Source organism: Podarcis tiliguerta, assembly GCF_965153285.1.
Source record: "Podarcis tiliguerta genome assembly, chromosome: 6".
Lineage (NCBI taxonomy): Eukaryota > Metazoa > Chordata > Lepidosauria > Squamata > Lacertidae > Podarcis > Podarcis tiliguerta.
In genome coordinates, this window is record NC_139539.1 from 78,094,899 (window position 1) to 78,118,972 (window position 24,074).

Genomic DNA, 24,074 nt, shown 5'->3' on the forward strand with positions numbered 1-24,074 from the left:
CAGCGGCGGAAGCGGGCCAATAAGGAGCGAGGGAATCCGGGGTGTGGATTTTCTCTTCTTCTCCTCCTCCTCCGGCAAGATTGCTTCGCATCTGTTTGGTGGTTTTTTCTTAATCGCATCTTACGGAGGGTGTTTTTTTGTCTCCTCCTTCGCATCCTCTTCCCGCCCCAGTAATTCCTAGGGTGGGTGTTTCAAAGGCTGTTCTCCCTTAACATTAATAGTGCCAAACTATTATTGTTGTTATTGTTATTATTAAAATGGGATACTGCCCTTTATCCATACATCTCAAGGCAGTTCGCAACATAAACAATGCAGGATAAAAACACCAAAAACAAGAATAAAAACAATAACAAAATACACACATACAAACTAGCCGTTCCCAATGGCATGGTTAGCAACCACGTCTTTCTTCCAGACACGTGTACATTCTAGGCGAGTCCCTTAGAAGCAGGCCACTCACACAAGCAGGTTGTTGTTGTTGGGTAATTGATACAAGGTGGGGGGGGGGGGTCTGTAGAGGTTTAGCCAGCTACCCCACAGGGGCCAGCCCGACATTTTGGCACCTGAGGAAAAGCAAAAAATGACGCGCGCTCCCACTCCCGCACCATGGAAGAAGGGTTGAGTGAAGATCCACGGGTGAAGGCTGGTATACAAATGTATTTAGCAATAACAACAACAATACATTGGGAATAAGGTCTGGGGAGCAGACTAGCAGTGCCTAATATGCACCAATAGGTCGCTGGAGGGGTGACTTGGGGTGGGGAGCTGCCAAGGAAGTAGTGCTGAAGGGGTACAGTTAGGGTTACCCCAGAAAGCCCTAAAAACTGTTTGTGAATTCCCCCCCCCCAGCCAGGCCTCGGCGTACGCTTTTTAAAAACTGCAATTTCCTCTAAGACAAAAAGCACAAGCTAAGCAGTCCTCTTTGTAACAAAAACGCTGTAACAAACCCAGAGCTGAGAACAGAAAACCTTTCGTTTCCCAGATCCAAGCAACCTTGTCCTGGTACATTGATTTGCAACATACTTCCGGGAACAGAGGCAGGGAACGAAAAGCAACATTCTATGTAAGGATCTGTGAAGGGGGAGAGGGGAAAAGGGGTTTGGAAAAAAGGATAAAACCTGCTTGTAGAATGTTTTCGGTGCGGCCTGTCTTTTGTGAACTGAATCACACAGGTGCCTCTGCCCTTCCGGATGGCAGAATAAAACGCTCTTTCTCTGGATTAACCCCTTGGTGTCGTTTGGCTCCTTTTGTCTCTGCTCGGGTGCAACAATTATTCCTACCCATGGATTAAAAAGGCTACATATTTCTGGTGCATTGGCCGGGAATAAGCACGTTCCCCGAGATCGAGGGACAAAGAGGTCCAGGGCGTCACTGCAAGGCGAGCAGCTCAGGATCCTGGGTCAACAGTTCCAGCGCGCATCCTGCCAACTTCGTGGGAGGGACTGGCCACCCGTTCCTGAGTGGACACGCGACAAGTGACGGAGAGAAAGAGCAACGGCCGTGCAGAAAGAAGGTACCTCGAGGAACAAGGTAAGCTCCACAGGTATAGGTGGGAGCAATAAGAGAGTCTGATCAACTCCGCCAGCAGGGTAGAAGAAGTGCCACTGGTTTTGGTATTGCCCAGAAAAGCAGCAAAAAGGGTGCTGCAGGGCGCCGGTCGAAGTCTAAGCGCTGCCGGTTGTGGTTTTGTGTCCAGAAGAAGCAGTAGAGTGCTCCTGGGCCCCGGTCGAAGTCTAAGCGCTGCCGGTTATGGTTGGTTTTGTATCCAGAAGAAGCAGTAGAGTGCTCTTGGGCCCCGGTCGAAGTCTAAGCGCTGCCGGTTATGGTTCTTTTTGTGTCCAAAAGAAGCAGTAGAGTGCTCTTGGGCCCCGGTCGAAGTCTAAGCGCTGCCGGTTATGGTTCTTTTTGTGTCCAAAAGAAGCAGTAGAGTGCTCTTGGGCCCCGGTCGAAGTCTAAGCGCTGCCGGTTATGGTTCTTTTTGTGTCCAAAAGAAGCAGTAGAGTGCTCTTGGGCCCCGGTCAAAGTCTAAGCGCTGCCGGTTATGGTTCTTTTTGTGTCCAAAAGAAGCAGTAGAGTGCTCTTGGGCCCCAGTCGAAGTCTAAATGCTGCCGGTTGTGGTTATTTTTTGGGGGGGAAAGGGGATTGGGGGAGGTGCATGGGTTTTTGTTTTTTTTTCTGAATGTGCGTGTGGGGACACTCCAGTGAATGTTTTGAGTGTGTGAGACGTTGAAAGCAACGTCCGGCCTGTGACTGAGTGAGAGAAAATAACGTTAGGAGGGCTGAGTGTCCCAGTGTCCCCAGGATCCCAGAGTCATGGGAAATAAAAGCAGTAAAACAATTCTTGAGACACCACTACAGAGCTTTCTGGAAAACTGGAAAAGTGCCACGAAAGCAGAGGAGTGGGGATGTAAACTCAAAGAAAGCAGACTCCAACATTTATGTGAAGTTGACTGGCCTTTGTATTTACCAGAATGCCTCCTGGAGGATCCTTTGATCCAAACTTGGTCAACATTTTATGGAATCATTCCATCCCTTTCCAGGTTCACAGGATCACTGGCTGCCTTTGTGTCAACAAATCGAATGACGCCAATGACGCTCAGACCTATGTGGGCACTTCCCACTGTGATCGTACCTTCCCAGCCCCAACTGACATGCCTGAGTCCAAGACAGGAACTTTTTCTGGTTCCAAATTGACTGCATGCCTGGCCCGCTTGCTGACAGGCACCATATCTGCCCATGGTCAGGACGTTTACTGGGTGTGTGGCAGAAAGGCCTATCATGCCCTCCCAAGAGGATGGTATGGGGTCTGTTTTCCAGCCTACTTAATACCCCCCATGTGGATTCCTGACCAGATACCCTCTGCACCCCCTAGAAGGAGGCGTTCGGCTGACCTGGCAACACTTGCAGGTGGCAGCTCCCAGGATTGGAGCCAAAATCAGTGGCCTCCGGAAAGGATACTGGCCCATTATGCTCCAGCCTCTTGGAATCGGGGAGAGAAAATCTCTGGGGCAAGAGGGCCAATCTATAACTTGAACCGCATAATCAGACTCCAGGCAGTGGTAGAGATTGTTGCTAACACGACAGCCACGGCCCTTAGGCTAATTGCCACGCAATTGGATGAGACATGCAATGCGTTTCTCTCAGTCCGATTAGCGTTGGACTTTCTCCTGGCGCAACATGGCGGCTTTTGTGCAGCGTTAAATCTCACCGGTGGGGCCTGTTGCTTTAACATCTCTGATCATGGTGAGGCCATTCGCAATTTGGCAGCAGGACTTGAAACAGTGGCCCATATTCCTACCCAAACCTGGGAGGGATGGGACATGTCATGGCTTGACTGGTTGCCAAAACTAGGATGGGTAAAAGGCCTGTTTTTGCTGCTGCTTGGCCCACTTTTCATTTTGCTAATTTTTTGCTTTTCTGTACCTTGCTTGCTGCAATGCTTGCATACAATGACACGCAAATGATTTCTCGCATGCTTCGCCCCCAGATTATAGCTCTGACCCGAGAATATCAGCCTGTGTCTTCCTGGGACGAGCCTTTTTGAGAAAAAGGCTGTCCAAAATTGAGAGGTATGGAATGAAGGGGTACAGTTAGGGTTACCCCAGAAAGCCCTAAAAACTGTTTGTGAATTCCCCCCCCCCAGCCAGGCCTCGGCGTACGCTTTTTAAAAACTGCAATTTCCTCTAAGACAAAAAGCACAAGCTAAGCAGTCCTCTTTGTAACAAAAACGCTGTAACAAACCCAGAGCTGAGAACAGAAAACCTTTCGTTTCCCAGATCCAAGCAACCTTGTCCTGGTACATTGATTTGCAACATACTTCCGGGAACAGAGGCAGGGAACGAAAAGCAACATTCTATGTAAGGATCTGTGAAGGGGGAGAGGGGAAAAGGGGTTTGGAAAAAAGGATAAAACCTGCTTGTAGAATGTTTTCGGTGCGGCCTGTCTTTTGTGAACTGAATCACACAGGTGCCTCTGCCCTTCCGGATGGCAGAATAAAACGCTCTTTCTCTGGATTAACCCCTTGGTGTCGTTTGGCTCCTTTTGTCTCTGCTCGGGTGCAACAATTATTCCTACCCATGGATTAAAAAGGCTACAGTGCCAGTGACATTCCTTGGAGGCCAGGTCTGCTGCCCCTGTGGATCCTGTCACCTGAGGCAGTCGCCTTGCCTTGCCTTCTGGGTGGGTCGACCCTGTCAACACTGCAGTAATGTGTGCACTGAGTCTTAGACCCCAATTACACTACAGGGAGAGGTAGCCATTACTTGACAGGTCACCATTTTGGCCGTTATTAATTCACAAATTGTCATTTCCCAAACCTCTTCATGATTAATGCCCTTATTATACCCAAATTATGCTTGGTGGCATGGAGTATGTTAATTCTTAATTGGTCCCATTTCTGAAGCTAGGGATAACTCAAGGTCCAACTGGTGCCAGGTGGCTTTTTGTTGCATGCTGCACAGAAATCTCCTCCTTCTGTGTGATTTATATATCCCCCCCCCCCCCATATTTGCTTTAGAAGGGTAAAATTCTGATTGATGTGGTTTTGGTAAGAAATCGTATTTGTTCCATTTTGCCTTTCAGCTTCTCTGTTTGTCCTGCTCCCCTTTGTTCTGACTGGGTCAAGCTCAGGCCTGGGTTGCTTGCCAGTGCTGGGGCCTGTACCACAGTCTTGACATCACAGTAGCATTTTCCTCTATTTTTGCAGTGAAAGCTGCTGGCTTGTTGCCAGTGCATGTAATTACCATCTGAGAGCTTTCTTGATTCCAGTTTGTCCTTGTCTTTTCTCACATTTTCCACTGCTACAGAAAATCCTTTTTGCCATAAATGTAGTGACTGAATAAACAAATACTGGTAAGTAAAAGCCATTACTGCATCCAAATACTTTCCTTCCTATCTGCTCACCAAAATGGATGGTTCTGTTATTAATGAATTGCCTTAAATCTGTATGAGTTATTAAATGTCTACACTGTGTTAACAAAGTACCTTGTTTATCTACTCTTTGCTTGGAGGCACTGGGTGGGAAATACTTAATATTTAGAGCATTAAAAAAACACCCTATATTTTGTTTTCATAGATAATAAAAGAACAAAGCAACAGTGGAGGGTGCAGTGAAGGAAACTGTTATATATATAATATCCCAGTCTGATGAAGAGCTCTAGAGAAATTGAAAGCTTTTGTGACATATTGGTTGGTCCTAATAAATGTATTGCTTCATGGATTATGGACCAACATCACTTTATTTGCTTTGTGTGTTTTCTTTTGTTTCAGCCTCACAGCTTGTCCCATCAAAAGAAATGCTCTCCTGGATAACATAGCATTCACTGAACATTGTTCACATATCCACACAAATAGTTTACAAATAGTTTCATGGTACTTACTCAACACTTCTGGAGCTGATCCAAATTCTTGTACTACCGGTTTCTAGGCTTGTCAAAACAATAAGCAATATTGATTTAAGGTGACAATTCTGCACATCCAAGCACCTTAATAAATGTGTTTACACTCAAGAGGCACTTGCCAGGACTTGCTATCTTAGATGGAAAGCTCTTTGATATAGTAAGACATGGGTGATGAAATACTACTTGATAACTTGATACGAGAGTTGAGCTGAGTTTGACTAATTACAAAAAGAGTATGCTGAGAGTATGCAGGTATATTAACATATTTCAAAACATCAATACTGAAAAGGATTAGTACTTTTGTCAGGAACTCTCACTCCCTGACGCTACATCAAATTGTGAGCTTCCCCATCAACCAATCCTATAGCACCGGGACAGGGAAACTCAGAACATGTTGCATCACTGAGTAAGTGTTAAAACATGTTTGACAAAGAAGGGGAAGAATTAGCTATGGAAATGATGCTTTGGTGCCAGCCCGATCACAAAAACATGTGGGACAAGCTCTGGACTTGGTAGGATTTGCTGTAAATATGCAGTTTAGGATTGGGCTATAAGGATTGTGTTTATATTGTGAACAGCCCTGTGATCCTGATGAAATGCGGTGCAGAGATTTAATTAATTAATAAGAAGCTGTATAAACTGATGTATCGTAATTTGCACACAAGTGCTCATAAAAACAATGGTAGAATTAGAGCTTCATTACAGCAAGAGAGAAATGATAATTTTGAGAAAGTACAAGTTTTTAGGAGTTTTATGAACGGTCCCATCTCACCTGCACCCCCGGTTTAATCAGTTGGTTGAATCAAAAGCATGAACAAGCTCTGTAGTCTGCTTATCCAGTTAACATAAGACAGGTTGCTTCTAGCACAAGGCTACCACACCTTTAAAGCACATTCTTTCCCTCAAAGAATTCTGGGCACTAGTTTAGTTTGTTAAGAAGAAGAAGAAGAGTTTGGATTTGATATCCCGCTTTAGCACTACCCGAAGGAGTCTCAAAGCGGCTAACATTCTTCTTTCCCTTCCTCCCTCATAACAAACACTCTGTGAGGTGAGTGGGGCTGAGAGACTTCAGAGAAGCGTGACTGGCCCAAGGTCACCCAGAAGCTGCATGTGGAGGAGCGGGGAAGTGAACCCGGCTCCCCAGATTACGAATCTACCACTCTTAACCACTACACCACACTGGCAATCAAGGGTTTTTGGGAACTGTAGCTCTGAAAGGGGTAAACTAGCATTCATAATTTTTGTGGAAAAGGATGTGCTTTAAAGGTGTAGTGTGTGTGCAGCCTAAATGGGAAGAAATTATCGAGCACCTCCGCAGCGCTCCTGTGGTGTGTGTCCTTTGAACAAGCCAATAATAATTTTCCGATTCAGTGTTGACCTGTGCCCATGATGAAAGCAGGGCATGTCAAATGGATGTAGTTCACTTGTAGTTAACAAAACCTTCGAGTCAACAGGTGAAAATGCTGCCTTCTGGGTTGATTTCTGTCATGAGCCCCATGGAGATGTCATAGAGAGGATGGGCCAATTATGAGGGGGGGGGTTTGGGGGGTTAAGTAAAACAGGGAGTTGGAGTTAAATAACCCATAGGAGGACCCAAGCGGGTTGAGGAAGGTGAAACTGGGACCTCAAGGAATGCCTGTGCTGCAGGAGGGGTCTCAAGCGAGTCAGGAGCTGGATCCTGGGGAAGGTTCAAGTGGGTTGTCAGAGAGGTGAGCTACCCCTGTGATATCGGACATCTCTGGTCAGGCACCTCCTCAGTAAGCAGCCTCTGCCTGGGGACGTGACAGAGAGTATGCCAGCACAAACAACATGACAGAGAGTATGACACAGAGTGCCAGCACAAACAAACAGGAGCAGCCCACTCCCAGAAGTGTCCATTTGATTGCTCAGATCAGAGATGCCTTCACAAACTGCATGCCGGCAAAACCTTTTGCCAACCATAAATGTATACATTTAATGGCTTCAGAGGATAAACTGAAAACACATACCAAAAGATGAAACCGCAACATTGTTTTTGGTGCCATGCTTTTTATTTAAATGGAAGGGAAAGACTACACTGTACTAGGTAGGTAGCACTATGACAATATCTTACAGCACAGCTTCTGAAAAAATAGGGTAGCAATGCTCCACAAAAGTGGACAAGTAAGCACACGATACACTGTACATTTCTCAACGGACGGTGCCCATTTAAGTTAGAAATAAACAGAATTTGGCTTTAAACAGCCAAAGAATTTTTTCTTTAAAAAAAACACCAACAGTCATCCAAAAATGGTTTCAGTAGCTACCATGACTGTCAGAGCTTGAACACCTGGCCTGGAAATTAGGATGGTTGGCAAATTCTGTCATATAAACAATAAAAACACCCCGCTCCCTCGATGAAAGCACCGGTGTGTAACTGATAATGTCACTGATGAACACCGGACTTCTCCATGAAAGGCTTTTATTTTCTTAAACAACATCCCAAATGAAGACATACTGTCATTAGAAAATTTTCAAGCTTAAAAAGAAAAAAAGAAAAAAATCCTGTCCTTAGCTCTCCTAGTATGTAGTAACATTTTAATCCCCAAAGTCTCAATTTTTTAATCATATTATTCACATCCTACCTTTCAACATTGCACAGACATCTTTTTTTTCTGAACGGTAGACAAAATTCATAATACATTCAATAATTTAAAATGACACTATGTTGCCACATTTTAAAAGAAATCCTGTTTAGATAGGTGTGCATGAATCAGTCAGTGGTATGTATCATTAAATTATATTTTTCTTTTAGCAGGAATAGTTTAGTTAAAAATCCTTCCATGTGATCTCCTCCATCGTCTATCCCATATATGTCCTAGCAGCTCACCCTCAACCTGGGCAAGTTTTAACTTAGATGTATGCTTACATGGGTATGCAATATATTTTCCCTATGCCATTAGTTGGCGGATAAGCCTCGTTGGTAGAATGCATAGACCTTCTATCTCCTATTTTTAAAATATATATAATATATACACAGTATGTTTACACTTGAAATAGAAGATGGGTTAGATATCCTGGTTCATATACATGCAAACAGTAGGAATCAGCTAACCACAAATAGATCAGAGCCACATACCTATTAAACAGGTGGGTTTTGTGTTGTTGTTTTTTTACAGTTTTAACAAATATACATAAATATAAGAACATAAGTTAAAGTAAATATTGATCGCATTTCTGAGAAAATGCTGATAAAGAACCCAGACACATTGATGCCTAAAGGCCTTTTCATAATTTTTAAAAAGGGCTGTTCTCTAAATTATTTAAGGACTTATCATTCCTATACATCATCTATATAAAGAACAGAAGCAGACTGTAGTCTCTGAGTCAAGCAGTTCAGTGGGAGAAGTGTACAGAATTTTAGGTTTTCCTTTGTAGGATGCATAATAAAAAGTAACAAACACTTTAGACAGCTAGTTCAAAACTGTCTTGAAGTTCCAACACTTGTCACAACACTGAAACGGAACAGGTTTAGCAATAATTCAAGTCTTTTCCTGAGAATGAGGTTCCACCTAGATCCCCTCCCACCCCCCAACTAAGTCCTCTGGTGTACAAATGTCAAAAAAGCAATCACAAAAATAAGGGTAGGTTTCAAGTTTGAGCTTTTCCACCTGCTGAAACAGTGCCTTGCTATATCTGTATAGGAATCCTGACAATAAGAAAGAAAAAGAAAGCAACAAGCAAACCTCCAAACAGAAATAACTTCTCTAAAGTAATCAGATGTGCAGCCCTTTGTTAATACTGAAAAAAAGGTGCCCCAGTGATTATTTTGTAAATGTTAACATTGCTGTATGTGTGTGGCTCTCAGCCATTCTTGGTTTCAATACACTCAAGATTGTCATGTATCATCATCAATACCATAATTTATATTAAACAAAATTAAATTGATGTCTTGGAAGAAAAATTACTTTGGTCCATATACTGGATGGGAACCTGGTGACACATCAGAATAGCTTTCATAGAGCAGGCTTACTCAATATAATTTTCTTCAAGTTTCTCAGAAGGACTCATACAAAGTGTCTACTTTTAAGACAATTAATACTGTTTTGCTTAGGATTTTGAAATAGCCATCCAGGCCGTAATCTCAGGAAGCAATGGTAGATGTCTGCATTTGTTTAGTGGTGCTATTTTATTTGGGTCACCTGTCATGCCACAGACACGTATCGTCCCCTTTGCTAAATCTCAGAATGTTAAACAGCAGTTTGGACTGAACTTCCTGTTCAGAAGAAAAATGCAAAACACAATAGTGCATGCAAAGATCTCCCGTCATGCTTCCCTGGATCAGGGCAAAGGTGGATTTCTAAATATAATGACAATACCTTTATAAAACAAGTTTCCTTGTGGAACAAGCAATGACAGCCATCACATTTCCTTGCCAGAGGTTAAGACATGCTAGCAACATTTAATCCTGGACATCCTCTCCAAGGAACTGTCCTGGTGCAAAACCCTTTGAAATGAATGAAAGTCAAAAAAAGAACGGATAACTTCATTTCATTGCAAAAAGGTTTGTGCCCTCTGTTACCGGCAGGCCACTTAAAATTTAACGGTGTGGCAACTCAAGACAGAACATTTCTCCAGTGAAGATATAAAGAGCAGAAGCAAATTCCAAAACAAGCATAACACACCAAAGTATAAGGCAATGAATTTAATATATACTTTAATTTCAGTCACTACAGATTTGCAAACATTCAATAATTCAGTGTTTTAAAAACGAGAGGAAATGAACCCTATAAACTGTGAGCACATACCCATCTCCACTCTGAGTCAGTCTTTCATGAGCACACGAATGCATAATCACTTAAGTGTCAGTTTTCTGCAAGTCTTCAATACTGTGTTTACATTCCAGTTGTGCATGATGACAGAGCTTTTCTCTTCAGATCCGAGTTCAAAGAAATCTTGTTGGCAAATAAGAACCTATTTTCTAATAGGCAGCAAATACGAAGTGCAAGTTTACCACAAACGTGGCAAAGTACCCTACCCCCCTCCAAGTTACTATGCCTTTGTAGGTAAGAGTTTTTTCGGTGTTACTGGTCTCTTGCTCTGCCACAAATGGCTGTGGATGGTAATAGCGTCGACACTGGCAGAGAGCGTTTTAGCAGGTATGTGGCTGAACTGCTTCCTGTCAGAGTTGTACTTATAGAGCCCCTCAATCATCTTCTTACTGATGGACTTGGGGCCTATTCCAGTCAACTTACTGATTTCTTCTGTCTCAGGGCAGTACGTGTACAAAGATCGGAACTGGCAGCCTGAGTCGCGGAAAAGGATAAGGAAGTTGTTGGCATCTGATTTTTCCATTTCCTGAAAGGGGGAGGGGAGGAAAGAGCGTTCAAATTGTGCACAAGTTAACATCCAGTTTATGGGTATTTTCAATGCTCCTACACTTATGACAGCAACTATTTCATGTTATTGAAAATGTAATAGCATTGTGAGCTTGGCTTATTTACACATGTATGAAGGCATCACAAATCCAACAACACAGATACAACTTTCATATCATGGACCTGAAGTTGCACATTCAGTTGCCATTAACTGTTCAACAGTAAATTATATACAAATCAAGTGTTATACATGCATGTGTGAACAAGCGATATAGGGTGCCAAGAGTAATTTTAAAAACTACATTCCTGGTGCACCAGAAAGTTATATTCTTATTTCAACTAATGTTATAACTATTTAAAAATCTTTAGCATCAGAACAAACTCATGAGAAGTGTTAGTAGACAATTTCACGGTGTATGTATTCCTATTCTGGCAAGAATATTGTATTAAGGAGACAGCTTAGTTTAGCAGAGGACCCAGAACAGAGGATGAAAAGGAGGTTAGGAGTTTCAGTGCTATGGCTGCACCAGAAATACCATCAATGCACACCATTAATGTTTACGGGGTCTTGGTAAACAGAAAGACTCCCCTCTGAACTTGCAGTGTAAAGAAAACTGTCCCCCCAACACTTCCCACCTACCCACAACCTGAACTTCAGATTTTCAGTTTCTTCTCCCCGCCCCCCCTTCCCCTTTACAGGTTTGCCTTACCTCTAATATTTTATTCTTCTGACCTTCGTTTACTTTTCCAGCCAAGCAGCAATGAGCCAAGGCATTCTGGATTATATGTTTGTTGGATTTTGCACTGGGTTCTTTGTACAGCTTTGGTCCTAGAGAGAGAGAGAGATTTTTAAATACATATATATGAATAAATGAACATGGTTTAGAGCAGGCAGAGGCGAGGAACCTTTCTGGCTCTGGGGGCCAGACCTTTATAGCTGCACTCCATGGGCCAAATTTGACAGGTGGCCAGGGCAAGGAATTTCTAAATAATTTCCTTCAAACCAAACTCTTAATGCTCCAGCTTCTCAATCTTTATTATGGTTGGGGTATTTAACTACCACCTGATACTAAGTGAAGCAAGATTGTAATCTGGTACACTGGCTTGCTGTTATTACTCTGTATTACTTTTTCTCTGTTATTTACCAGCTTTCCCCAACACCACCACCACCCGAAAGCATCTACATGTTCTTGTTTGTAGCAAATAATTCAGCACCAACTCTTAATATACCAACCTGTATATTCTGTAGCAGAAGCCACAGAAGATGTCGTTGATGCATTTTCCCAATCCTTTTCTCCATTACGACTTCCACAACGACTTGGAGATACGAATCCTTCCACAGATTCAGACCTAAAAGTTGCATTTAAACAGGAAAGAGGATTTGGCCAATCTATTACCAAGCATGATTTCACAATGAAAAAATGGTAGCATTTCACGATGAAAGACCTGAAGATAAAGCACTGTTAAACACAAATATGGAATCAAATGATTTAACAGCACGTAAGTTCTTCCAAATATCCAAGTAGCTTCAGGAATGAGTGGGAAGAATGTCAACTGTCCATCAGGCAAAGCTGGCTAAATTCTGAAAAATTGGCGGGTGTTTCCAGCCCCTTTGCCCTTATAAAGCTATCACAAATAAGAAAATCTGAATATGAAAGCATCCCCTCTACTTCATATTAGTCTACACAACTTAGAGAATTTAATTCACTTGTAGATATTTCAGTGGCTTCTTAAAATTAAGGAGAGCTGAATGATTACATTTTTAGAAGTGCCATCCTGTGTGTCACGAAATTAAAAGATGCCTGCTTCTTGGGAGAAAAGCAATGACAAACCTAGACAGCATCTTAAAAAGCAGAGACATCACCTTGCCAACAAAGGTCCGTATAGTTAAAGCTATGGTTTTCCCAGTAGTGATGTATGGAAGTGAGAGCTGGACCATAAAGAAGGCTGATAGCCGAAGAATTGATGCTTTTGAATTATGGTGCTGGAGGAGACTCTTGAGAGTCCCATGGACTGCAAGAAGATCAAACCTATCCATTCTTAAGGAAATCAGCCCTGAGTGCTCACTGGAAAGACAGATCGTGAAGCTGAGGCTCCAATACTTTGGCCACCTCATGAGAAGAGAAGACTCCCTGGAAAAGACCCTGGTGTTGGGAAAGATTGAGGGCACAAGGAGAAGGGGACGACAGAGGATGAGATGGTTGGACAGTGTTCTCGAAGCTACTGCGGGAGGCAGTGGAAGACAGGAGTGCCTGGCGTGCGCTGGTCCATGGGGTCACGAAGAGTCGGACATGACTAAACGACTAAACAACAACAAATCCCGTGTGTGTTTATGTGTCTTGTGTATGCCATTCCGTGTGTGTTACTACAGGTTTTGGCTCATACCTAGCAATCTAATAAAAAAATGTACATATCAGCAGAAGCAATTAAACAATTCCCTGCAGCCTGGAAATTAAATATGTGTAGATCTGTTTTGTGGCGACCATGTACAGAAACGGCTATAGGAACATACTCAAAGTTGGTCTAATCTGAAGAGCCATGAACTATTCTTAATTATGCATTAACTACTGCCTCACTGAATTCACACTGATGTGCCAAGTCGCATAAATATGATCATTTCTCTCAAATGTAAATTGGAACTGGATATTTACCTTGGCGTTCTCTTGCCCGATTGCACACTGTCGTCTCCGGTGTTCAATGATGCCAACGAAAGGCTAGATGCTGAGGGGAGATGGGGGGAACAGCAACACAGTGAAGGTGTGAGCCTAGGTAAATGCAAGGAACTTTAAAAGAATGCAGATACAGAAAACAGAGTCTGTGAATTAGATGCACCACCAGGAAAGAAAAGTTGCTAAGTTTTCTAAGAAATATTCTCTCTCTTTACTGGCCCTATGAACTCTAAATCTGTAAACATTTAATGCGTATTTTATCCTCATAAGTCTTTATATAGTAAAGGTAAATCATAGTATGGTTATAGGTTGTTCTAAACATAAACATCACCATGGAGCTCTGTATCAAAAGTATGGAAACCTACTTTAAAAGTAGAGGCAATGTTGTCGTATTGGTCCAGGTCATGCTGACTCAAAATTTAACTATGTAAGGAGTGATGAACCAATCATTCTTTGCAACTTTTCTAATGTGATAACTAGGCATAATGAAAACCAGCAGTCTGGTAGCATTTAACAACCCCTCTCCCCCCAATCTCTGGGCAAAATGTCAAAGCTGGAATTGCAGCATCAAGACTCCTCCTTATATTTATTACCTGGAGGACCTTTGATTGGAGTTTTAGGTGACTCAATATGATCTCTATGAATGGATTTTGGACGTGGCTTCTTTTGTTTGGACATGTGGAGGCGAGGCTTTATGACAATGTCCATATCTTCCATCAGTTTCAGCTGCTTCCGCCTTATATATTCTTGCTTAATAAACTCTCGACGTGCTCTTTCATCTTCCTTCTTCTGACGTTCTTCCTCAGACTTCCTCCTTAGAAATTCAACATCGCCATTAGCAAAGCCATCCTTCTCATAAACTAAAACCAATTTTTCTGATTATAAGTTACCCGAATGCCAAGTATCCCTGTTACATTTCCAGAACATACCCTGGTTTCCAAATTTTAGTGTACATATTTTAACTGTACACTCATGCTAGGCTTTGTGGAGCAATTCACACAAGTACTGGCATACTCCTAAAGATGCAGTTGAACCAGATTAGGGTAAATATTAAGTAAAATGCCCCTTAGTACTTCAGTACCACCTAACACTTTAGTATTGTGTACCCGTAAATATCAAAATTTGGGTTTCTTGGTAATATTCAAAGAATAATTATTTTGAAAGTTTAATATTCCTTAGTTATGCAAGAAATTTATTTTAGAATGTTCACATTTTCACATTTAACTGAAGATCAGACACACAGCGTTTCATTCATTCTGAACACAGGAGAGCTGCAAATAGCTTCTCTTTGCGAGTGATTGTTGCAGTGGCTGATGTGGGTGCCTTTTTTGCTCACTGAAGGGGTGAGGCACAGCCACACCAATGTGTGGCCCTGCCTCTTTCAGCTCTTTTAGATGTGGCAGCCATTTTGTGTTACGCCACACCTCTGGGCACCCATTTTGTGACTGGCATTCTAAAATTTCCAAATGTGTCCCACTGGCCTAAAAAGGTTGGCGACACCTATCTTAATCAGTTAGTAGAAAGTTTTAAGTGGTCTTAGCATAGGAAACAGTTTGACAACAAAGATCCCTCATAGGGTATAGAAATTAGGCATCTGATTTCTAAATTTAACTCTCTCAGAATGACTAGCATCTACAGTTGATCTTACTTTGTTTCTTCTTTCTTATTTTCCAACTCTGCTTCCAGTTGCTGCTTCCGAAGCAAGGTTTCTCTTTCCCTTCTCAATCGCTTCTCCAGCAATGCCGCCCGCTTCACTGCCATTTCGTTTTCAGCCTTTTGATCATCCTTGAAGCAATATTTAGGAAGGAATGTCAATCATTATCTCAACATTGGTAGAAGACTCTATCCACAGTAGAGCCATTGAACTAAAATGGATTGTGATCCAAGAGACAAATTTAAAGATTGGTCTGAAGCAGGGGTGTGGCACCTGGGGCTTCCAGATGTTGCTGAACTACAACTCCCATCACTCTGATCATCGGTCATGCTGATTGGGATTGATGGGGCCAAAAACACGGGGACCAGCACAGGTTGATCATCTCTGGTCTAAAGTTACTGAGACAACTATACCAAATTATGCAAGGTCTAAGGTAAAGGCAAAGGGACCCCTGACCATTAGGTCCAGTCGTGGCCGACTCGGGGGTTGTGGTGCTCATCTCGCTTTATTGGCCGAGGAAGCCGGCGTACAGCTTCTGGGTCATGTGGCCAGCAGGACTAAGATGCTTCTGGAGAACCAGAGCAGCGCACGGAAATGCTGTTTACCTTCCCGCCAGAAGGTACCTCCCCTATTTATCTACTTGCACTTTGACGTGCTTTCAAACTGCTAGTTTGGTAGGAGCAGGGACCGAGCAACGGGAGCTCACCTCGTCACGGGGATTTGAACCGCCGACCTTCTGATCGGCAGGCCCTAGGCTCTGTGGTTTAACCCACAGCACCACCCACATCCCAAGCATGCAAGGTCTAGTACTTATTAAAATTAGATTGTTCAGTTGTAGTATTATACCCCACTGGAAGCTGTGCTAGATTAACCACTCCTCTATAAAGGGTCACACTCCTCTATGGACAGAGAATGTCTGTATTACACTCAACCGCAATCTTGTAACCTATGATATGCTTTATTTACAATACATTTGCAGGGAGAAGTGAATACAACTCCACTTGCAGAGGAGCTTAAATCATTTATTATCTGCCCTAGTGTTTTATTTTGAACAATACACGATGGTGAGAAAGGCAACAGAAGTGAGTCATTCCCCAGCTCCTGCCTATTGCAACTGTGCTTCAAAACAGCTTCTCAAGCAAGTGCTTAGCAAGCTGTTTGGAGCATGACTGTGAGGGGTGGATGATCCATGGAAAGAGTCAACCAAACACAAGCCACCCAGGTCCCACTCACCATAGACTCTTGCCATACCCTCTGTTACACAAGCCCTGACCATCTGCCCACCACCACCAGAGGCAAAAAGATCCTAAATGCATGCTTGTGATGTCCTTGTTCACTTACCTTGAAAAAGAATCCACAGCACACTTTTTGGTCATCTTCCAATTGTTCCTTGTCACTCTCACCCTCCGATTTCTCAACAGACTCTTCTGACTTTTCTGGTGGCTTCAAATCTGTGAGGGAAACTTCTATGAGGTTAACATTTTTGGATGCAAGTTCTGGAAATCCTGGTGGGTTCAGCATCTCTTCATTTGGGGTGAGGCAGACAGTTTCTGTAATGGGCTGCGAAAGTACTTCAGACACTGTAGATTCCAGAGGCCTGGCCGGTTGTTCCTCTGGCTTTTCCTTTTCTGCCTGTTCTGCTTCTTTCTCACCTGCTGTTTCCTTGTCAGCCTCTCCCGTTGTATTTTTGACCTTCAAGCGGTTACGTTCACCATCATCTCCAAAACAAACAAAAGATCTAGTTTGAATTGATGCCTGACTTGGAGAAAATCTTCTCAAACGAGGAAGGCTGTCCACAGATCGCGGTGCAGTCAAAGTGCGGTTCAAAGGTGTTAATTTCAGTTCATTTGGCCTAGGAGTCCTTTGCATTTTACTGGGGAGAGTGGAATTCTTCCTAGAGGATGACTGTGGGGACTGGTGGGAAGATCGGGGAGATTCCACGGAAAATGGGGCAACAGGGAAGGGTGCGCCCGCAAACCTTAATGAAGGCTTCAGCTCCTGAACCTGCTTCTGAGGAGAAGGCTGAGGTGGTGAAATAACCCAAGCCTGTTGCTCCCTCATCTGCATAAGCATCTCTTGCTGAAGGGAGAGGCGTTGCATTTCTTGCTGCAAGAAATGCAGAGAAGAATTGAGCTTCTCAATAGATTTTGTATATTCCAGAAGGTCACTGTCATTTAAGTTTTCTTCCGAGGGGCTCACCAAATTGCATTGCTTTTCTATATCAACCGGTGTGCTGGGGGACTTCAGCCATTTCACGTGAGGATTTTCAGTGCTTGCTTTAATTGCCTCTGTGGCCTTGTTTAGTTGCTCACATGGCTTTTGGGCATCTTTTTCTTTCGGCCTACTGCTGTCAGTGAACACTTTCTCATCCTCTGCTCCAGCCGCCTCTTCTCTAAGTGGTGAAATCCCGTCACCTTTCTTTTTCACAATGTTAAGGAACGCCGTCCTCCCCATTTTTTGTCTCTGCTTCGTGAAAGCAGCCTCAACCTTCTTCTTCTGGGCTTCAATTGCTCGCCTCTTCTCTTCCAGCTTCATTTTCAGCTGCACCATTTCAGAGGCCAGTAACTGTGTGGTATCTCTTGCCTGAGGGAGAGGAGATTCCTCAGGTATTTGGGCCCAAGAAACCATGTGAGGAATGTTCAGCTCAGAACCTTCTGGTGTAGTTTTCTGAGAACTGCTGCCACTACTTCTGCTGTCTGTATGATTCAGCTTCTTAAATTTCTGCTCTGCAAAGCTGGTCATTTTAACACCTGAACTTGAGGACGCACTACTGCCTGCTTGTGATTTGGCACTTACTGAGCTTGGACAAGGGCTCAATTGTTCCTTATGGTTGATGCCTCTGCTATCAAATTCTTGAAGGAATCGAGATGGTTCTTCCATATCAGAATCCAGGCTTACAGTATAGTCCCTCAAGGTTGAATCCTCATCCATAGTCTCTGGAATGTCTGAAGGGACATGTATTCCAGTATCTACTTCTGTATTGTCAGTCATGGGACTGAGAGCACCTTTTGTATCTGCAGTAATATCGGGATTACTCTGGTTGGGTTTAATATTTGAATTCAGGATGCTCATCTCCTTGTTGTGAAGGAAAAACCCATTTGTAATTTGCTCTGGCTGAGTAACACTGGGAGATTTCTCACTATCGTGGATAATCTGCAAAGCCTGCTCAATGCTTGGTGTCTCAATCCGATTGCCAAATTCATCGGTAACCAACCTGTTTTGTAGCGCTCCATTGGGCAGGCTGTATGGGTTAATCTGGTTCGCATTCCTTTGATTGCTGTCAGCCTCTAGATCACTGCAAAATTCCGTATCCTTTTCTTCTTCAATATCTTCACTTTCCTCTTCGCCATTCACAGGCTTGAAGGACAGGTTCTTTCTAACAAGTCTGGGCATACGGCTGGTATTTTGCGCAATGCCTTCGTTGCTGAGAGATCTAGTCATTCCTCTGTTTGGAGTCTCACGGATGCTGTCCTCTTTATCAAAAGAAATGTCAAACGAAACACCATGTGCTGAAGATCTAGAAAGGGAATTAAAAACGAGACTGCCATTAAAGCAACCCTCCATTTAAAATGTTGGAAATATTCCAGCATTTTTATATTGAAGAAACAATATATTTTATTTTATAGCATTAATGCTGGCTTCAAACTCTAGCAGTAAAACGCAATACAAGGTGACAGCATTATTAGCATTATCTAGTCCTACATCCATTGAGCATAAAGATATGGTCTGCACCAAATGTTTGCTCATTTCAAGGTTTGGGGCCCTCCGTATATATAGTAAATAAACAAATCCCTACCTTGCCTCTTTTTGATCTTCTGTGCAGCCCTTGTTTCTCACATCTGTTGCCCCTTTGCTAGGGCTTCTTTCTGCTTGAACTATGTGATCCCAGCCAGCCAGGGATCAAGCAGTGAATATGATATTATATCGTTACAGCACTACATAGCCAATCAAGATATGACTACCTGATGTCACTGAGGGCAAACAAAACAGACAGAGTGAGGGCTGTTCTTCTTGGACTGGTCATATAGGTGATCCCAGCCAATGAGATCACCAATTGCCCTCACTCTGAATGGGCAAACACTTTTACCCTCTTTTTGTTACAGTTTGTTGAATGACTGCCAAGCAGAAGGGTGCTTTTTCCTGCAGAAAATTACTTCACATCCATTTGGCTCAGGCCCAACAAAAATCTACTAGTCTTATTTAATCTTCTGTTACATACATGTATTTCTTGTTCTGAATATCTAGAAAATGTCCTTGTGACCATTATATCATTTTTGTAAATATAAAAGTGAAAACCCTTCTCAAAAAGGAGTAGGGATGTCCATTCTCTCTTGACAATTGACAGAAGCAAACAAGCAAGCCAGGAAGAAAGACCCACCACACAATTTGAGCTACAAGAGGAGGCTCCTAAGTGGTGCAGAACTTCCACCCATTTTCCCTTTCTAAAATGCATGTGCTGGGGGAGGACATGTCGTGTTCCTTCTAGGGTAGTTTGTCCGTCTTTGGTCCCCACCCTGCACTCAACTCTTGCCAGTGGCTCCTAGAAGCTGTCTGCATGGGACAGCAGCCACACCCTGGGAACAACTTTGACTGGTCGGATAAACCAGGTGAAGGGTAGCCAATGGGTCTCAAACCTTCAGTGAGTTAGGGACTTTCCCTGCATTTAAAGACAGGTTCTGGCAGTTTCAGCAGACAAGACCAGTAGTGGGTCCAAGGATCAAGAAGGCAGTTTTTGCACATGCCGTAGAAAGAAGTGAGAGGCATATGGGGCTCATCTGGGAAGGTAGCACATCTAGGAGAAGGAAAACTCTGATCCTAAACCTCTGCTGCCTTGTGGGATGTTATTTTGGAGATGAAAGGGCTAAGGAGAGAACCCTACACAAATGCAGAGTGGAAGCCCTAAGATAGTTGGATGGAGACTTGTATGCCTCCTTCCAGCAACTCCTGATGCCAAGCGTATTGCTTTCACGTGTAGCACGTACATGCACAGGATCTGCTTACTCTGTACCATCTTCCACAAATGAGAGGTTATGGATCTTAGAAGTGGGGCCTATGTCTACAGATTTGCATCTATAGAGCTTTTCACTTTAATGATTCTGGGCGACATCCAACGACGCTTGCCTGCCTGTGCAATGGAAATCCACTTGCATAGCAGGGCCCCAACACTGGTTCTAGAGGGCCCCCCAAACCTCTGCAGGGTGAGGAGGAAAGATAAATGCAGAAGGCACACTTGTTCATGCTATATTAGATCTTGCTTTGTATGTGTATATGAGTCCTGTGGCTTTTCAGTGTACTTCCCCATGTGTAATCCATGAACGGTTTTTCAGAGCAAGGCTATTCAATGGAAGGATTAATCCCCTTGCATCACACAACAATAGGAAATGAAACATTATGGCAGTATGGCACCAACTAACCAATGACTTACCTCTTTTCTTTGGGCCATGTCCCTACGTATCCATCCATATAAGACATAGATGTAGATCGTCTAATGCCGCCTATCCAAAATCAAAACAAAAAACATATAAGGGTGAATTCTTTTGAAACTTTTAAAAAGAGGATTAAAAAACTTCCAGTTAACAAATCAAATAGGTGGCTTCTGCTCTTGATTCGATTTAAAGCAGACAGACCAAATAAATTAATTTACATCTCATTCAACATTTTGCAGAAAATTATCAAAGAATGCACATCTATGGCTCTGTACATTACTATCCAGGTAAAACCCTAAGCCAAAGTACTTAAATTCACCGACATCAGTTACGTTGGGAATGCAACCATTCAATGTACTTCTGTCAACCATAAATAACATGAATTGTGTTTATGCCATTAATACTCCTCCCCTATTTAAAAATATGCTTTACTGTGGAAAAAAAGAGATACACAGAGATGGGAATCACAAAAAATTAGTTCTACAGAATATTCCCACATTAGTCTATATTACTGCTTGCCTATGCCTTGTACTTTAAAAATATACAAAATGATTCAATTGAACTTGAAAAGTGTGATTCGCTCGTTCCTACTTCTCTTGCCCCACTTTTTTGTGTTAATAATGGATAGCAAGGGAATAGAGTATCAGACTATGATGAGAGATCCAGACTCAAATATCCACTGAGCCATAAAACTCCCTAGGCAACATAGCATCAGTTACTACCTTCATCATAAGCTACCTCTCTGGGCTGCTGCAAGGATGAGGTGGGCCAGAAAATGAAAATGCATATTGCATAAATAAAGCTTTCCAGGATAGATCTAACATAGGAATCTGCCTTATATTGACCCAGATCCAGACCATTAGTCCAACAAGGTCAACTCTGTCTACTACACTGACTAACAGCAGCTCTCCAGGATTTCATACAGGTGACATTCCCAGCAGGGGAATCATGCCTTTCCACCCAGGCTTGCAGCAGCTAGATGTCTGTCTGCCAGCCTGCACACTTCCCTGGCCACTCCTCTGCTCTTCTGGGCGGCCAGATGTGGCACAAAGCCTCCTTCGGAAAGGGAACAAGGGATGGGATGAGGCACCAATACATCTCCTTTGCAAAGCATGGGGAGCAGTAATATAGCTCTCTGCCAAGGGTGCAAGGGAGCCCAGGTACGTGTCAGGAGCCAAAGTCAGGTGAAGGTGAGCAATTAAAAAAAACACCAGTGACAGTGAAGTTAACTTTTTATTCAAAGAAACCAAGACAGCCTAGTGATCCCAGCAACTCTTCCCAATAGCTCTAGCTCCAATGAGACAGTTGTGAGGAATGAAGGTCCCCGTTTTCCCGCAGCTGCCTAAGTCCCCTCCTCTCCAGGGCTTTCCCCCCAAGAAATCAGAGACTATGTTGGTGCACAACCAAACTCTCCTCTGCTCTTTTCATTTCTATGTGTGTTCTGGGAGACCAGTGGGGAGGGGAGCTGGTCAGAGCAGGAGGGGAAGACTCCCTGGCTTCTTCAGCAGCCTGCCTCCTCCCTGTCTCCTGGCCCCACTCCTCTCCAGCCTCTGGTTCTGGGCTGCTGTCTGTCACATCCTCTTCCTGTTCACTAAGCCCTGTTGCCTCTTCAGCCTCTCTTTTCCCAGTCTGCTCCCTCTGACCACTCATCGCCATCCTACCACCAGCCCCCTGGCTCTGAGCCTTCTTCCCCTGAGGACTTCCTTGGGGGTTCCCCCAGCTGGTGCCTCCCACCACTCTTCTGCATCCAGTCAATCCACGACATCACACACCTGATCCCCAGCCCTACTTGGAGATCCTAGGAATTCAACATGGGATTTTGTACAAGCAAAGCAGCTTGTCTACCACTGTGCTGCAACCCTTCCCCTTGTAATTCTAATAGTCTAATAATTCTCGGCACTCATATGTAGCACTCTGTAGTTTAACACTTAAAGATAATGGTTGGAAAAAAGGTTCCCTTCTTCTGGCAGAAGACCAACAAAGGAAGGGAACATTTGGATAAAACAAATCTGAACAGGGCAAAAGCAGAATCTCTCAGCTTTTTGCTATTACCTGGAGCAGGTGTATAAGGCTGCTGGTGAGCATGGCTAGCAGCTGGAATCTGATGAGATGGTGGGAAAGCTGGGCATTCCACACTGCAAACAACCAAAAACAGAACACCACGGTTAACTTCTTCTAATTTAAAATCTTGCAGCCCTGAACATTTCAGGAGACAATATCATGCTTTAAACTAGGCCTGAAAGCACGAATTTAGTGCAATTAAAATATATTTCTAGATTTGAAAGGTCAAATTTTAACTGAATCTGTTATCATATGAAAAGGTATTCAGTAATACTTGTATTGGCACAATAATTTGTACTTCTGTCTCAATTCAGACAAAGAGCTAAATATAAATTTCCTACAACACGTGAGTTATCCGTGGCATCTGAGGGGAACTATTATCTTCATTACAGAATTTCTTAAAACATCACATAACTGCGATACTATGGCATTTTTAGAAATTTTAATTCCATCTATGAATTGCGTGTTGCAAATAATATATTCGGTGCTGGTAGTGTTACAGTCAAATGTGTTTATAAGCTCACTTGGAGAAGAGAAGCCAGGAGTAAAGTGAAATTCTCCCTCAGTTTCTCACAATGCCACATTACTTTTTCACAGGTGTGAAAGGCTGCTGGCTGGAAGAAAAATGGAAACCCGCCCCCCATGGAGGCACAGCTGATTGTGCATTGCCCCTTGTATCACAGACAAATCTTATGGACACCACCAACCAAACATTTATAAAGGCTAATTGACTTCCTGCTGAATAGAACACCAGATCCTTAACAAACAAGATATTTGGGCCCTACAAGGCTCTATTAATTCCACTAGCAAGTTTATAAGCTGTCTCAGCGACAAAATCAGGACTTTGTGTCCTGACACTTGGAAGAAAGAGCTTGTTGTGGTGGTGGTTTGAAAATAGCCTCGCTATGGTTGGTATTAAAGCTTGTGGTTAGGTTAACAATAATAAATAAAAAGAGCCAAGCCAAAAAAGAAGCACTGTTGAGCACTGTTGTTGTTGTTTTTTAGTTAAAACTAGCCACATAAATACCTACAAAAAGGAGATTGGGAATTATACCTGGCTATCAGGTCAGAATCGTGTGAAACTTCTGGATAGTTTCTTCTATTGGCATTGGCAGCAGGAACAGAGGATGCTTCTTTTGCAACATCAGCTAAAACAAAGATTGGCATTTTATATATTACAGCTGTAGAAGTAAAAGTCAACAAAAGAACAACATCCAAGCTGGGATCTGTAACATCAGAAGAACAAGCAAGTTAACACCATACACATCCATATAAATAACTAAATTTCTTAGCCACAAAAATTTAAAGCAACCAGTTTGACACACTCTAGAGTAAATTCATGTAAGAACCAAGACATAGGCAAAGCTTCAGTTGGTTTACAATGCAGCAGCAAGGGTGCTCATGACAATGCAGCTGTGTGAACATATTAGAACATTTGCATGGGCTGCCAATATGCTCCTGGGCACAATTTCAAATCACCTGCTACCTAATTTTTTTAAAGCTAGCAATGCCAGGGATTGAAGCTGAGA

The 24,074-nt window shown here is 43.0% G+C and overlaps 1 protein-coding gene and 1 long non-coding RNA gene across 3 annotated transcripts in view; one reads left to right on the plus strand and one right to left on the minus strand.

Moving 5' to 3' along the window:
* The first annotated feature begins 45 nt into the window (after positions 1-45).
* Positions 46-5,254, plus strand: LOC310679689. Its single transcript, XR_014512476.1, has 3 exons — positions 46-182; positions 4,582-4,851; positions 5,075-5,254. It is a non-coding gene; the product is annotated as an uncharacterized lncRNA (long non-coding RNA).
* A 2,153-nt stretch (positions 5,255-7,407) lies between these two features.
* CAMSAP2 (calmodulin regulated spectrin associated protein family member 2) overlaps positions 7,408-24,074 on the minus strand; it is a 77,162-nt gene continuing 60,495 nt past the window's right edge. For both annotated transcript variants that reach the window (XM_083445271.1, XM_083445270.1), the window contains 10 exons: positions 23,600-23,693; positions 22,537-22,619; positions 20,484-20,553; positions 16,400-18,575; positions 15,053-15,189; positions 13,998-14,218; positions 13,387-13,456; positions 11,970-12,085; positions 11,446-11,564; positions 7,408-10,715 (listed from right to left, as the gene is read on the minus strand). In XM_083445271.1, coding sequence (XP_083301397.1) covers positions 10,410-10,715; positions 11,446-11,564; positions 11,970-12,085; positions 13,387-13,456; positions 13,998-14,218; positions 15,053-15,189; positions 16,400-18,575; positions 20,484-20,553; positions 22,537-22,619; positions 23,600-23,693 — 3,392 coding nt within the window. In that variant the 3' untranslated portion in view covers positions 7,408-10,409. The remainder of the gene's footprint in view (positions 10,716-11,445; positions 11,565-11,969; positions 12,086-13,386; positions 13,457-13,997; positions 14,219-15,052; positions 15,190-16,399; positions 18,576-20,483; positions 20,554-22,536; positions 22,620-23,599; positions 23,694-24,074) is intronic.